Here is a 16047-nt window from a genome sequence, read left to right as displayed (position 1 = left end):
GGAGAGAAGCGATACGGTGCTTTTTCGAAGACACAGCCAATGTTTATTTACACATCTTAACAACAACAACAACAAAAAGCAAACATTTAAGAAACACACCACCGCTCGAAATGGGGATTGTCCCACAGGCCTCAGAAGATGTCTTCGTTATAAACGACCTGGGATCGCTTGTCCCGGTGAGAGCCCTTGGTGCTATTCTTCACAGCTGGAAAAGAGAGAGAGGGGAGGGACATCTAGGATCACAGATCACAACAAGGCAAAGGTGACCAGCTTCTCTCACACTACCCAGCTGAACCTCTGAAGACGATAAAAGAAGCAGATTCTGGGGCAACTGGTGGTGGACTCCCAGGCCCCCAAACCCTTTTAAGCGAGTGGGATATATTATTGGCAGACTGAAAGTTGCTGGTTGCTATTACTAGCACACACCTCTCTGGGAATCTGACCCCACTTACCTCTCCGATTCCTCTCATCAAAACACGGGAGCTTGGGAGATCCCTGAGTTCCATATCCCCCACTACCAACACTCAAACCACTTCCCATCGTCTTGGAACTTGGTTCCTGCCTCCCCATTCCAGACCCCTCTCCTCCGGCACTTACCCAAAGACCCCCACACCGATTTGCCGGTGGCTGCGTCCAGCATGGGCTGCTTGCGGGCAATGCTGACTTTCAGCTGGACATCTTCCACCACCTTTCCGTTGAGCTGTTAAGGAGGCAAGGGGGTGGGGTGCCTTAATCCATTTCTACGGAAATTGATCCATGGCCCAGAGAGCCCTGAAACACCTTAAAGATTGATAGAACCATTTTTGCCTCCTCCCCTGCTTCCAAGTCTTGCCCACTCTGTCACAACTTCTTCCCGCTCACAAAACCCTGTTGCCTCTTCTGCTCCCGACACCTCCTTCTCCCCCCAGTCCTCTCTCTCTTCTCCCTCTGATCACGTGTCATAGACCCACCACCAATCCCCAGGCTCTGAGCCTATGCGGTCTCCCATCACTCCTCTGCATCCAGGGCAGACTCACGAAAACCCATGGACTTAATTCTAATGACTAATGTTGGGTATCACCCCATTCCTTTTTTCCCCTAGGCTCATTTATAATAATAATAATAATTGTTATTAATATTATTATTTATTATTTATACCCCGCCCATTTGGCTGGGCTTCCCCAGCCACTCTAGGCGGCTTCCAACAAAATATTAAAATACCGTAATGAATCAAACATTAAAAGCTTCCCTAAACAGGGCTGCCTTCAGATGTCTTCTAAAAGTCTGTTAGTTGTTGTTCTCTTTGACATCTGGTGGGAGGGCGTTCCACAGGGCAGGCGCCACTACCAAGAAGGCCCTCTGCCTGGTTCCCTGTAACTTGACTTCTCGCAGTGAGGGAACCGCCAGAAGGCCCTCGGCGCTGGACATTTCAGGCAACTCAGAGGGGAAAAGCAGTGGCAGTTACCTCAGCAATGGCTTGGTCCGCAGACTCCATCTTCTCATAGGTGACAAAAGCACAGCTGAGGAGGGAGAGAGAAAAGGGTTAACGGCTGCTCTCTAGGGAAAGGCATTGTCTTCTTGGCTGTCTTACCTTACCAGCAGCATCAGAAACTCATATATGTAAGCTAGGCGCCAAATGGCTCCTAACCAAGGTTGTGGTCACTGAAACGGAATGTCTGGCAGCCATTTCTAGGCAGGATAGCTCTAACGTCTTTATTTTTCAAATGACAGACGTGACTGTGATTCTCAGTTACACCTACGCTTAGCTCAGATGACAATTTTGATCTTGGTTGAGCTTTGAGAACTTAAAGAAGATTCGCTTTATCCAGGGACAGACTACATAATATATATTGGCCTATTCCTATCTATTTTTCTTAATGGTGACAGTAGTAGTTTTGGCAGGACAGGGGGCAGGCTGGTGTGGGGGACTCCCTGGTCCTGAATGGGGTAACTGTGACCCTGAAGGACCAGGTGCGCTGCCTGGGAGTCATTTTGGACTCACAGCTGTCCATGGAGGCGCAGGTCAATTCTGTGTTCAGGGCAACTGTCAACCAGCTGCATCTGGTACGCAGGCTGAGACCCTACCTGCCTGCGCACTATCTCGCCAGAGTGATGCATGCTCTAGTTATCTCCCACTTGGACTACTGCAATGCGGACTACATGAGGCTACCTTTGAAACTGCAACTAATCCAGAATTCGGCAACTAGAATGGTGACTGGGAGCGGCCGCCAAGACCACATAAGACCGGTCCTAAAAGATATACACTGGATCCCAGTATGTTTCCGAGCACAATTCAAAGTGTTGGTGCTGACCTTTGAAGCCCTAAATGGCCTCGTCCATGTCTACCTGAAGGAGTGTCTGCACCCCATCGTTCAGCCACCTAGGTCCAGCTCCGAGGGCCTTCTGGCAGTTCCTTCACTGCGAGAAGTGAGGTTACAAGGAACCAGGCAGAGGATCTTTTCGATAGTGGCACTCACCCTGTGGAACGCCCTCCCATCTGATGTCAAGGAGATAAACTACTATCTGACTTTTAGAAGATACCTGAAGGCAGCCTTGTATAGGGAAGTTTTTAATGTTTTATGGTGTTTTAATATTCTGCTGGGAGCTGCCCGGAGTGGCTGAGGAAACCTGGTCAGATGGGCAAGGCATAAATAATAAATTATTATTATTATTATTATTATTATTATTATTAACCATTCATAACGTAGGAATATTCTTCACAACCATGAGCAGGGCAGTGAGGTGGGGCAAGTGAAGACAAGCAACAACAATTACTATATTTTTCACTCTATAAGACGTACTTTTTCCCTCCTAAAAAGTAAGGGGAAATGTGTGTGCGTCTTATGGAGCGAATGCAGGCTGCGTGGCTATTGCTGAAGCCAGAACAGCAAGAGGGATCGCTGTTTTCGCTGCGAAAAGATCCCTCTTGCTGTTCTGACTTTGCTTCGCTGGAGAGGCGCTGCACAGAGAGGGAGAGAATATATTTTTTTCTTGTTCTCCTCTAAAACTAGGTGCGTCTTATGGTTGGGTGTGTCTTATGGAGCGAAAAATACGGTAAGTAGAATGTTGATCGCTGCTCCTGCACAGGCTACACAGGAAAGGCATTTTGGCTCCTGAAATTCATTGATACTGATACAGGATGTGGCATCAGTGCGAGAAAACAGTCCAGATCCAATGCTCCCTAGGAATGCAACTCCAGATAGTGGAGATGTCAGGCGCCAGCCTACCTGGTAATGCCAGGGATTGAACCTGTGACCTTCTGCATGAAAAGCACCGCTCTGCCCTCAATATATTATTATTATTAGTAGTAGTAGTAGTACCCTCCCCATCTAACTGGGTTCTTCCAGTCACCCTGGGTGGCTTTCCTGGTAGATGTCCATATGGGAGTGAGGTGTCGTTTGCATGTTTCCCCCCGTGGATCTGGCCCAAGCTTTGCCTCTTGGGCCAACCTTGCCTTCCTTCCCACCACTCACTTGCGGGGATTGTCCATGGAGAGATCAATGATGTTCCCGAAGGCCGAGAAAGCGGTGCGCAGCATGCTCTGCTTCATGTCTGCCCCGTAGACATACACCGTGTTCCCTTTGCGCGGAGCACGTCGGTCCGGGAATGAATCCGAACCTGGGTAAGGAAAGGAAGATTGACAGGTCAGAAAACACTCCTGTTGCCCCAAAGCCCTCTTAAACCTAGCCGGATGCCATAACCCCTTTGAAACCTTGCCTACCCTTCCTGGGGACTCTATGTATCCTAGTTCACAACTGGCTCACGTGATACAGTGGTACCTCAGGTTACAGATGCTTCAGGTTACAGACTCCGCTAACCCATAAACAGTACCTCAGGTTAAGAAATTTACCTCAGGATGAGAACAGAAATTGCACGGCGGCAGCAGGAGGCCTCATTAGCTAAAGTGGTTCCTCAGGTTAAGAACAGTTTCAGGTTAAGAACGGACCTCCAGAAGTTCGTAACCAGATGTACCACTGTATTCAAAACCTGATGCCAGCAACTCCGTGAGATCGTAATATCCAGTCACACCCACACCCTACATTTAAAGCGCTATGAGAGCACTTTGAACAGCAACAGTTTCCCCCAAAGAATTCTGGGAGCTGTAGTTTCTTAAGGGTCGTTAGAGGGGTCGTTAAGAGGAGAGCGGAGTCTGTAACCTGAAGCATATGTTACCTGAGGTAGTATTGTATTTTAAAAATCCAATTTAAATTTTAAAAAAAACCATTTAAAATTTGAAAAATCTGATTTTATTTATTAAAAAATCATTGATTTTTATCCACCCTGCCCCCAAGGAGTCCTTACGGCGGAAGCTGCCCTCTCTGTCTCTGTCTCTGTCCCTGTCTCGGTCCCGATCCCTGTCCCGGTCTCGATCCCGGTCTCTGTCGCGCTCTCTGCTCCGGTCCCGGCTGCGATCACGGTCATAGTCCCACTCGAAATTGCGGAGGTTCTCCCCCCGGTCTGGCTCTTTGTCCGGATCCCTGCCCACTTCTAGATCCTTCTCTGTATCCCGCAGGCGATCGCTGGAGCTCACAAAGCTGGGGAAGAGCATGGAACGGGAGAGGCGTCATTTATACCCATTTTTATTTCACTTTGAAGGCAGCATCTAAAGAATGTGCGCCGTCAAATCACAATTTCAATAATACAATGCGATTTGTAAACCGCAAGTTACAAATAATAAATAACAATAATAATTTATTATTTATACCCCGCCCATCTGGCTGGGTTTCCCCAGCCACTCTGGGCGGCTTTCAGTTATTTTTCTCTTTGACATCTGATGGGAAGGCGTTCCACAGGGTGGGTGCCACTACCGAGAAGGCCCTCTGCCTGGTTCCCTGTAACTTGGCTTCTCGCAGCGAGGGAACTGCCAGAAGGCCCTTGGAGCTGGACCTCAGTGTCCGGGCAGAACGATGGAGGTGGAGACGTTCCTTCAGGTATACTGGACCGAGGGCTTTAAAGGTCAGCCCCAACACTTTGAATTGTGCTTGGAAACGTACTGGGAGCCAGTGTAGGTCTTTCAAGACCGGTGTTATATGGTCTCGGCGGCCGCTCTCAGTCACCAAATACCAAACATTTCAAAATAGAGATACAGTCATACCTCTTGTTACGTTCGGTTCAGGTTACGTCTTTTCAGGTTGCGTCCCGTGGCAACCCGGAAGTACCGGAAAGGGTTACTTCTGGGTTTTGCCACTCGTGCATGCGCAAACGCTCAAAATGACATCGTGCACATGCGCAGAAGTGGTGAATCATGACCCCTGTGTGCCCAGACACGGGTTGCGTTCCTTTCAGGTTGTGAACGGGGCTCTGGAACAGATCCCATTCGCAACCAGATGTACCACTGTAATCATTTTTAAAAACACATTTCGAAACCACCGCCAGTGCCAAAAATTACCTGCCATTAATAAATAATTTGAAAATGCACTTCGAACCAGCACAACAAGCAACCAAAAAACTGAGAAACCAGCAGCGTAATCAGTGAAATGCTCCTTATTATGTGTCATTTGAAACAAATAGATCTTCAAAGGCCTAAGCGATAAGGCCATTTATCCCTTGAGAAGGGATCAACAGATCAGAGTAGGAGTGGGGAGCTTCATAATTATTAAACTGCCACAACCCAAACACTGTTTGCTGGAGTGCTCTGGGATTTGGCCTGATCCTACAAGCTAAAACAAATATCGAAAGGTCAAATCATCTAGATTTTATTATGAAGAGAACCAACCTTTCATAGAGAGACTTCCTCTGGGGACGCCGTGACTGAAACAAAACATTTTTTTAAAAAAAGACATCAGTCATTGTATTAAAATTAGCAGCTAGTAGCCCTGGGCTGAAACAAGAAACATCTGGTAGCTAAAAACAAACACCCCTGCTCTCTCTCTCGCCACCCCAAAGACCTTTTGGGATCTAGTTCCTTCTTGTTTCATCAGTTCCACAATGTCATGTGGCAGCTACAAGCATGGATGACTGGCTGAACTGTGGCTTTAACAGGGGTTGGGGTGGAGCTCATGGAGAACTCAAAACGGTGTCCTTGCTTTCTTCAGCGTCGATCCCTTTGGCTACATCCTGGGAACGCGAGATCAGCCCTGCTGGGTGAGACCAAATACCCTATCTAGCCCAACAATCTGCTCTCCCAGTCATAGATGACAACTTTCAGATTTGAAAATAAGGGATCAGCAGCCTCACCTGTCCCGGGGACAGTCTACGGGATTATCTAACAATCTGGGATAGCAGCGGGAAGCGGCGCTGGAATAAGGGTATTTCCCGCAAAAAAAGGAAAGGTTGACAGCTATGCTCCCAGTTGGCCAACCAGTTGTCTAAGGCAGCTGTTCCCAATTCCCTAAGTATTGTGCAACCCTTGTTTTTCAAAAGCCAGGCCATGGACCTCCTACTTTTGAAAATGTTGACATCTCTGTGGTAGTTACTGTTCTGCGGGAACACTGGCCTAAGGGAAACCCGCAATCAGGATCTGAGCATGAGAGCACCGTCCTCTCCTGATATTTCCAGCAAATGGCAATCATACTGCCTCTGACGGTGTGGAAAGTAAAATCTGGAGGCAGGAAGCTTGATTTGAGCTCTCCTGGATACTTGTGGGTCTTCCAGTTGCAGCTCTGAGCATACTTGGACCACATGGCCCCTTCCCACTATGAAAAGTGGCTGGCATCCATCACAGAACCTGGCCCACAGCACCCGCAGTTCCCATGGACCCATCCTTGCATGTTGGGGGAAAGGCTACAGCTCTGTGGGAGAGAATGTTTTGCATGCAGACGGCCCCACGTCCGATCCTCCAGACTCCTTGCCTGAAACCCTGGTGGGCTGCTGCCAACCAGCGCGGACAGTAATAAATAATTAATAATAATAATAATAATAATAATAATAATAATAATTTATTTATACCCCGCCCATCTGGCTGGGCTTCCCCAGCAACTCTGGGTGGCTTCCAAAAAAATATTAAAATACTGAAGTACATCAAACCTTAAAAGCTTCCCTAAACAGAGCTGCCTTCAGATGTCTTCTAAAAGTCTGTTAGTTATTGTTCTCTTCGACATCTGGTGGGAGGGCGTTCCACAGGGTGGGCGCCACTACCGAGAAGGCCCTCTGCCTGGTTCCCTGTAACTTGACTTCTCGCAGTGAGGGAACCGCCAGAAGGCCCTCGGCGCTGGACCTCAGTGTCCGGGCAGAACAATGGGGGTGGAGACGCTCCTTCAGATATACTGGACCAAGGCCGTTTAGGGCTTTAAAGGTCAGCACCAACACTTTGAATTGTGCTCGGAAACGTACTGGGAGCCAATGTAGATCTTAATCAAGACTGGTGTTATATGGTCTCGGCGGCCACTCCCAGTCACCAGTCCAGTTGCCGCGTTCTGGATTAGTTGCAGTTTCTGGGTCACCTTCAAAGGTAGCCCCACATAGAGCACATTGCAGTAGTCCAAGTGGGAGATAACCAGAGCATGCACCACTCTGGCGAGACAGTCTGCGGTCAGACAGGGTCTCAGCCTGCGTACCAGGTGGAGCTGGTAAACAGGTGCCCTGGACACAGATTTGACCTGCGGCTCCATGGACAGCTGTGAGTCCAAAATGACTCCCAGGCTGCGCACCTGGTCCTTCAGGGGCACAGTTACCCCATTCAGGACCAGGGAATCCTCCACACCTGCCCGCCTCCTGTCCCCCAAAAACAGTACTTCTGTCTTGTCAAGATTCAACCTCAATCTGTTACTAGATGGTTACTAGATCTGTTACTAGATACTGAGCTAGATGGGCCAATGGATCTGCGTCAGTAAAAGGCAGCTGAACAGGGGAGCTCCATAAACGATGCAGAAAAAAATTGTGCTGCCCTGGGGTGCCCCCGTGAACCAGCGAAGGCGGAGGAGCAAGCAGGGTTGCCTCGCTCTATGCCAACCCACCCCATTTCCCTCCTCTAGCCGGGAACCCAAATGCCAGGTACCTCTTGAGAATCGTCGTCTGCAGAGATGCTGCGCTGAAAAGGTTGGAAAGTTGTGACTGGTCCTTTTTCGGGATCCTAAAGAGAAGCAAGATGTTAAGGCCCTGCTGAAGACAACCCCACTCCCCTTCCCCACAGTCTCTGTTAGGAGGGCTGGGGGAATATGTCGATATGTCGTCCAAAACGGGTTTGAAGTCCTTATTGTGATATTGGTTCATAAATTTTGACCTTCTTTTTCAAAACAACAACACTTTATTTAAGGTTGATAAGGACAAGATGAAATTATACAGTTGAATATAAATATAGATGGGAAATGGCTATGTATAGTGAATACTTATCTACTTTTTAAAATTTTCAACTATAATCTTTTTCTTTTACTTCTTTATTTTTTCCTTTGTTCTCCCCCCCCCACTTTTCTGATATCTTATCTTTCATTTCACTCCTTTATTGTGAAAAGCATTTTATAGAGGTATAAATAACTGTAAATATGAAAAAAGACAAAGTATTCTCTAATTTTTTCCTTCGCTATATGTATTTTTTTTCTTTTGTTGTAACTATGTATGTTTTCTAATTTATACTTAATATACTTTTTTTTTAATGGAATCATAATTTTTGACCTGGCAAAATATAACACAAACCATGATGTGTGTGTGCGTGTGTGATACAGGAAAAACCGTGAAGCCAGCCAATGCCTCTGTCTTATTTCAGACATCGTGATACATTGGCATATTGCGATGTTTAGCTGGTGATATATCACAACGTTGGCAACCAGACACCCCCCAGCCCTAGTCTCCACCCACTTAGCTCCCCTTACTTTCAGCTTCCCTTCCAGAGTGCGAGAGCGCTTGAACCCCGAGTTCTTGTTCTCGGCTTTGATAGCGCTGATGGCCCCCGTTTTCACGAGCATCTTGGCTTGCTCCGTGGCTGTGGCCGTGTCCACGACCGGCTGGTCAGAGATGGCTGCAAAGCGGGCGGAAGAAATGCAAGAGAATGTCCCAAGTGTTGGTGGACCCTACTCCACTCCACCCACCTCCCTTGGTGGAAGTCCGACTTACAGCGTTTAATTCCTCCCTGGCTGGCTTGGCTGGTTGAACTCTGCTGCTTCTTCAAGGCCATGAGGGCCTTTTTCTGGGGAGGAACAACAACCATATTTAACATGGCATCTCCAAACCTATTTCCTGCCATTCCCTTCCCTTTAATCCCGTCTGCTTCTGCCGTCATCTACTAACAGGTGACCCTGCTGGGCTAAAACTCCCTATCATCCTAGACGCATGTCTTATGAGACCAGGGCCCTGCGGGATCTGATTTCTTTTCGCGGGGCCTGTAAGACAGAGTTGTTCCACCTGGCCTTTGGCTTAGAATCAATTTGATTCCCTCCCTCCCTCTCTTTCTTTTTTCCTTTCTCCTCCGGTGATGAGGCTGCATTTTAGTGTTTTATTAATGTTGTATTTTAATCTTGTTTTTAAAGTTGCATTTCAATCAACTTGTTTTTATTATTGGTTGTTAGCCGCCCTGAGCCTGGTCTTGGCTGGGGTATAAATAAAATTTATTATTACTATTATTATTATTATTATTATTATTATTATTATTATTTTGTTGTTGTTGTTGTTGTTGTCCACTGTGAGAACAGAATGCTGGACTGGATGGGCCCCATGACACGCAAGAGGGAACAAGCTTGTTTTCTCCTGCTCTGGAGGGTAGGACTTGAACCCAGAGCTTCAAGCTATAAGAAAGGAGATTCTGACTACGTGTCAGGAAGAACTTTCTGGCAGGAAGTGAAACGATCTCCCTTGGGAGGTTGTGGGCTCTCCTTCCTCTGAGGTTTTTAAGCAGAGGTTGGATGGCCATCTGTCATGCATGCGTTCAGCCTACACTCGAGTAGGACTGAATCCTGCATAGATGACCCTGTTAGAATTCCTGCTCCATGACTGCAGTCATAGGATTGTTGTCTTTCACATGACGGTATGTGTTTTGACTCCAAAGAGTGGGAAGTGACAGAGACAGGATGTTTGTGTTATTGTGTTGCATGAAGTGGGACTATTGTCCTTTGTTCTTTTTCTCTTTGCAGTCTGATGCTAGAGAGAGAGGGAGTCATGTTGCAGTACTCCGTGTGTGTGTGTATAAGTAACTAAAGTAGATTAGCCAAAATGCTGAGTTGCTGAGGTCTCTGTCACGCAAGGTGTGCAAACTCTGCAGATCCCTAAGTGTACCAATGTCTGTTGGCATCAGTCACTGTGATGTTCGGGTAGAAGAAAGCTTTTGAAGCTCCTGAACTATCAACCAGGAGGGAGGGAACATGCCAGTCGGGTATGTGTCTCTGCCAGGGTCCTACTCAAATGTAGGCTGAACTCCTGACAGACCCTTGGGGTCCCTTCCGATTCTACGATTCTATTACATGATCCAGAAAGCTTCTTTCTATTCTTGTCTCTGATCGTTGGCCACGCTGACTGGGACTGGGTGGACCAACGGCCATGAACAGCCAACAACAACTTGATTCAGCCTGGCCTACCTAGGGTGGAATCTCCCCCTTGGCATCGGCGAAAAGGAGTCTGACCTTTTTCTTGAGTTTGGCAAACTTCTTCTGCAGTGCCTCCTCTTCATCTGTCAGTCCCGGGGGTAAGACAATCATGGCTGATAAGCAAAGTCCCCGTCTGGAAAGGGAAAACAACAAAATAGGCCATCAGCGGCAGCTTGTGGGTTGGTCAACCAACTTGGGTCCATAGTGCAACATGGCTTCTTCCTCCAACACCTTTAAATGGTTGTGGAGAAAAGGGGATTGCAGATAGGGTCTCCATATAGGCAAGAACAAATAACGCCACCTAAGAAGGTTGTGCTGGATCAGGCTGATAGACAGCCCATCTAGCCCAGAATTCTGATAAGCCCATGTAAAAACAGGATGTTGGACTAGATGGGCTGTCAGCTGATCCAGCAGGATCGCAATATTTTTTAAAAATATTTAAAACTGATAGCAGCCCAGAGAATAGGGAAGGTACAAAAAAAAGATGCATTTCAAGTGTCAAAAGCATGTGTGTCTCCAGCAGTCAGGAAAAACTACATAACGAAGGCGCCAGTTTCACCTCTGGCGGAGAGGGAATCCCACACCTTATTCCAGGCGCCATATTCCATTTTCATTTTTTAAAAAGGAAGACATATTTAAGTGCAGAAATGGGGTCATGCCAACTACAGTGGTACCTCAGGTTACAGACGCTTCAGGTTACAGACTCCGCTAAGCCAGAAATAGTACCTCGGGTTAAGAACTTTGCTTCAGGATGAGAACAGAAATTGCGCGGGGGCAGCGGGAGGCCCCATTAGCTAAAGTGGGACCTCAGGTTAAGAACAGACCTCCGGAACAAATTAAGTTCTTAACCTGAGGTACCACTGTACAAGCACATATGCAGCTTGGCTTTGCAAGAATATCCCACCTTTGACGGGAGGTGGGTAGCCAGGGTTTGCTTGCCCCAGAGTGAAGCTTCCAGAGGGGCGCCATTAAGGCTCCCAGCCTGTGTGTTTGTGTGTGCGCGCGCATATGCACATGTTGTTGTTTTTTTGCCAAACTAAGTCCCTGCCTTTGGTTTCCAGTGGCAATAGACAATGAGTAAGCCTTAAGTCTTGTAACGAAGGAAGGTTGCAGCCTCTGCCTGCCCCTGCATGCAAAAGGGTATCCCAATAAAGGGACCCAGAAATAGGAATCCTGGGGGGTGTCACCCCTTTGGCTTGGAGCCAATTTGATTCCCTCCCTCTCTTTCTGTTTCCTTTCTCCTCCTTCGATGAGGCTGCATTTTGATATTTTAATGTTGTATTTTAATCTTGTTTTTAAGTTGTATTCGTTCACCTTGTTTTTATTATTGCTTGTTAGCCACCCTGAGCCCGGACTTGGCTGGGGAGGGCGGGGTATAAATAAAAATTATTACCATTATTATTATTATTTGTCAGCCATAGCACCCTCACCCACCCACCCCCAGGTTAGGTTGACTCTAGAAGCCACTCCCAGCATACCCTATAATGCCTAAGCATGCAAACCAATAAATGTTGTGGCCTATTCGACCCTTTCTTCCCTTACACTCGTTTTCCTGCCTGCTTATTTACTGGGGAGACCTTGGAATGCAACGCGCTTTGCACCAATCACATCCCTCCTCCGGCCTCCCACTCACCAGGTGCTCCCGCGTCCTCTCCCTGTCGCGCGAGCCTTCTCTAGAACGCCTCTGGGACAAGCCACGCAGCGGGAGGAAGTCTCTACGTCTATTTGCATAAGCCACCCGGCAACGCGAAGCCCATTGGCTGATTGGAAAGGCGGCCGAATTGGCGGCGCGCGAGCGTGTTTCAGGAGCGATTTACATATCGGCCGCTCATTGGCTGAATTGCGCAGCAGGGCGGAAACGTTCGAAACGCGAACAGTTTGAGCATGCGTGCGACGCAGAGGCGACAACGTTTGCAATTTGCATGTCCAGCCGCCATTGGATAACAGTGAGCGCGCACCGCCTGCGTTGGAAATGGAACCAAACGGAACCCCGGCTGCTCTTCCAACGGCTGCTTCCGCTTTCTTCCAACCCGGCGCTCCGCCTCTGACTGGATTTCGACCAATCCCGTGTCCGCGTCGTCGCTCGCTTCCGCTTTTCAGCGGCTTCCGCCCGGCCGAGTAGCAACGCCTTCGGAGTTGCTTTCAGCCGTGTGGCCGAAGCTTCCGCCCTCACCAGGTTGGGCTTGAAGGAGCACTTCCGGGTTAGGGGTTGGCCACGCCCCTGGGCGAGCTGTGGAAGTGGCGATGGAGATGGAGAGGATAGGTGAGAGAACTTTGGCAGCGCCTCCCCTTTGGAACTCCCTGCCACTTGAGATCAAGCAGGCGCCTTCGACGGGACCTTTTCGGAGGCTGCTGGAAACAATCCTGTTAAATCAAGCCTTGCCCAGACGCTTAAAAAGCTGGAGCAATTTTAGCCTTTCTCCTTTTTTAGTATTTCAGCTTTCGTATATTTTAAAGGAGGGTTGTGAATTTCCCCTCAATATTACTGTTTCATCATTAGTTAACCTGAAGAGGGTTGTTGTTTTTTAACAGTCAAGTGGTGTGTAATTTTTATGAAATGAATTGTTGGCATCCATCTGTCTCAAGAGACAATGGCGTGTTTTCAAACCTCTGGAGAATCACAGCGCCCGGGAACTCATAACTGCTGCCTCCAGCGTTGTTTTTTTGCTTCAATTTCAGCACCAAAGTGACCTCCCTGGGGCGCCAGCCTGGGCAGTGTGAATGGAGGTCCTGGGCTGCCCAGACGACAAGGCTCCCTCCTCCCCACCCCTCCGCCCCCCCAGGCTCACTGATGTGGTCTAAACGAAAGCAGAGCAGAAAAATAAGTAATATAAATTGCTTTGTGCTGTACACAGATTTAAAACAAAGACGGTTCTTTCCATGCGGGCTTACAACATAAAAAAGACACAGCACAGAAGGGAAAACTGAGCAAGCTCAGGCACCAGGTCTTGAAAGCTACATAAAGGTAAAGGTAAAGGTACCCCTGCCCGTACGGGCCAGTCTTGACAGACTCTGGGGTTGTGCACCCATCTCACTTAAGAGGCCAGGGGCCAGCGCTGTCCGGAGACACTTCCGGGTCACGTGGCCAGCGTGACAAAGCTGCATCTGGCGAGCCAGAGCCGCACACGGAAACGCCGTTTACCTTCCCGCTGGTAAGCGGTCCCTATTTATCTACTTGCACCCGGAGGTGCTTTCGAACTGCTAGGTTGGCAGGCGCTGGGACCGAGCAGCGGGAGTGCACCCCGCCGCAGGGATTCGAACCGCGATCAGCAAGTCCTAGGCGCTGAGGCTTTAACCTGCGTCGAAAGCTACATAGCCAACTGAAAATGGGGAAAAGTTGAGGGAAAGTAAAAATTAGTTATATTTGCTCATGCTTATATAAGGCCATTATTAATTTATTCATTTTTTTTAGAGAGAGAAAACAAAGAATATTTTAAGTAACGTGAATAAAGTAATAATGATAAATAAAAACAGATAAAAGCAAAGTTATGAAAATCTAGTTATCTAGTACAGACAATCCTCGTTTTGTGCCAGGGTTCCGTTCTGCCCCGTTCTGCCCCTTTTCATGATGCCTTTCACCCTGAGAAGTGCACTCCATTCATAGCTGTCAACGTTTCCCTTTTTTAAAGGGAAATTCCCTTATTCCGAATAGGATCCCTCGCAAGAAAAGGGAAAAGTTGACAGCTATGACTCCATTGTCTCTCAAGAGAGATAGATGCCAACAACAACAACAAATCACCAGGGATGTTTATAATAGGTTGTAAAACAATAAGCCAGATAATAAAACGGATGATAATAAGATACTATTATATGGTTTTGTTGAAATATTGTATGTCCTAATGGGCTTTTATTGCTGGAGATGCTTCTGAGCTTGTTTGGAAAAGTGGCACACCTATTTTTCGTCAAATAAAACCAAAGGAATCTGACCTTTGCATCAGTAAACTTTGCCTTTCCTGGAGGTAATTTAAGCAAAGGATGGATAGCCATAGTTCAGGGTCCTGTAGTTGCATTCTTTTTTGGGGTGTGTGTGAAAATATATTTATTGATATTTCATAATAATATGAAGAAATGATCCCTCAAACCAGCATGCTCCAGTTGCCAATGACCTCTGAGGTCCCTTTCAGCCTTATGCCTCTTTGAAAGTTACACTGGGGTCAGTGGGAGTAGCGACTGAAAATGGGATAGTGAATTTCAAAATGTCCTTATCTCCTTGTTCCCTGCTAGTCCTGCCCCCCAGGGGGCCTCTGGAGTTACCCCTCTCCATTCTGGAGGTTGGATGTGCCGGCCGTTTTGAGCTCATCACCCAAGAGGAAGGGCCTCATGGAGACAGATTCCCGCTAACCACGGTAAGGAGTGCCCCTTTCCAACCCTGGAACGAGAGAGGAATTTTCTTAATGGTAATACATCACCTTGCCAACAAAGGTCCGTATAGTTAAAGCAATGGTTTTCCCAGTAGTGATGTATGGAAATGAGAGCTGGACCATAAGGAAGGCTGATCGCCGAAGAATTGATGCTTTTGAATTATGGTGCTGGAGGAGACTCTTGAGAGTCCCATGGACTGCAAGAAGATCAAAGCTATCCATTCTGAAGGAAATCAGCCCTGAGTGCTCACTGGAAGGACACATCGTGAAGCTGAGGCTCCAATACTTTGGCCACCTCATGAGAAGAGAAGACTCCCTGGAAAAGCCCCTGATGTTGGGAAAGATTGAGGGCGCAAGGAGAAGGGGACGACGGAGGACGAGATGGTGGGACAGTGTTCTCGAAGCTGCCAGTATGAGTTTGACCAAACTGCGGGAGGCAGTGGAAGACAGGAGTGCCTGGCGTGCTCTTGTCCATGGGATCACGAAGAGTCAGACACGACTAAACAACAACAACAAAAATAAGCAGCCACCAGCTGCACATCTTAAAATTCTGGAAAACCATTAAAATTTTATTTTTAAAGCAGCCCCTGGCTCCTGCATGTGAGGCAGCCAAAGTAGGCCCGGGTCTGATCAGTAACTGAATGAGTGGCCTCCTGGGAACCTCATGCTATGACAGAATAAAAGTGGGATCCAAATGCAAGAATTCATAGAATTGTAGAATTCTAGAGTTGGAGAGGACCCCAAGGGTCTAGTCCAACCCCCTGCAATGCAGGAATCTCAACTAGATCATACACGACATGGGGCCATGCAACCTCTGCTTAAAAACCTCCAAAGGAGGAGAGTCCACAACCTCCCGAGGGAGACCGTTCCACTGTCAAAAAACCTCTTGCTGTCAGAAAGTTCTTCCTTGCGTTGAGTCGGAATCTCCCTTCTTGTAACTTGAATTCTAGCATTTCGGTTTCTTGCATTGTTTCCACTCTTTATTTCTTTGTTTGCTCAGTGGAGGCTGGTCAGTTACGGCAACCAACCAATCAAGTGAAATGTCAAGCAATTAAAAAAAAGTTTAATCCCCCCCCCATACATGCCTGTCTTTTTTCTCCCTCCCACCCATCTTTTCGATGACATTTTGTGACTTAAAACGTCTGGCCAGTCTTTGAGAGCATAATCGTGGTGGCTGCAAGGGTACGACCTGTTTTACGTCAGGATGTGACCCACTGCAAGTTACCTTGGCTTCATAGACGCTACTATCTAGGAAT

At 47.6% G+C, this 16047-nt stretch overlaps 3 protein-coding genes and 1 long non-coding RNA gene across 4 annotated transcripts in view; 2 read left to right on the top strand and 2 right to left on the bottom strand.

The window, feature by feature from the left end:
• Nucleotides 1-5400, top strand: part of CFB (complement factor B) — a 44379-nt gene extending 38979 nt beyond the window's left edge. Inside the window, exon 15 of the mRNA XM_081901773.1 lies at nucleotides 5111-5400. Within this exon, the coding sequence (XP_081757899.1) occupies nucleotides 5111-5385 (275 nt within the window). The 3' untranslated portion in view covers nucleotides 5386-5400. The remainder of the gene's footprint in view (nucleotides 1-5110) is intronic.
• LOC309365315 overlaps nucleotides 1-16047 on the bottom strand; it is a 141392-nt gene that overhangs the window by 118780 nt on the left and 6565 nt on the right. The window lies entirely within an intron of this gene.
• Nucleotides 18-12166, bottom strand: NELFE (negative elongation factor complex member E). The gene is made up of 11 exons (XM_081903136.1): nucleotides 12064-12166; nucleotides 10467-10563; nucleotides 8968-9040; nucleotides 8727-8872; nucleotides 7916-7990; nucleotides 5696-5730; nucleotides 4282-4514; nucleotides 3453-3597; nucleotides 1445-1499; nucleotides 598-700; nucleotides 18-205 (listed from the first exon to the last, which is right to left on the bottom strand). Exons 2-11 carry the CDS (start codon nucleotides 10539-10541, stop codon nucleotides 132-134), a joined length of 1014 nt encoding a protein of 337 aa, XP_081759262.1. The 5' UTR covers nucleotides 10542-10563; nucleotides 12064-12166; the 3' UTR covers nucleotides 18-131.
• SKIC2 (SKI2 subunit of superkiller complex) overlaps nucleotides 12543-16047 on the top strand; it is a 62562-nt gene continuing 59057 nt past the window's right edge. Inside the window, exons 1-2 of the mRNA XM_081901374.1 lie at nucleotides 12543-12693; nucleotides 14655-14776. Coding sequence (XP_081757500.1) covers nucleotides 12675-12693; nucleotides 14655-14776 — 141 coding nt within the window. The 5' untranslated portion in view covers nucleotides 12543-12674. The remainder of the gene's footprint in view (nucleotides 12694-14654; nucleotides 14777-16047) is intronic.

The sequence above is a fragment of the Podarcis melisellensis genome (assembly GCF_964234715.1).
Source record: "Podarcis melisellensis genome assembly, chromosome: 2".
NCBI lineage: Eukaryota > Metazoa > Chordata > Lepidosauria > Squamata > Lacertidae > Podarcis > Podarcis melisellensis.
This window is presented reverse-complemented; position numbering and strand designations above follow the sequence as displayed.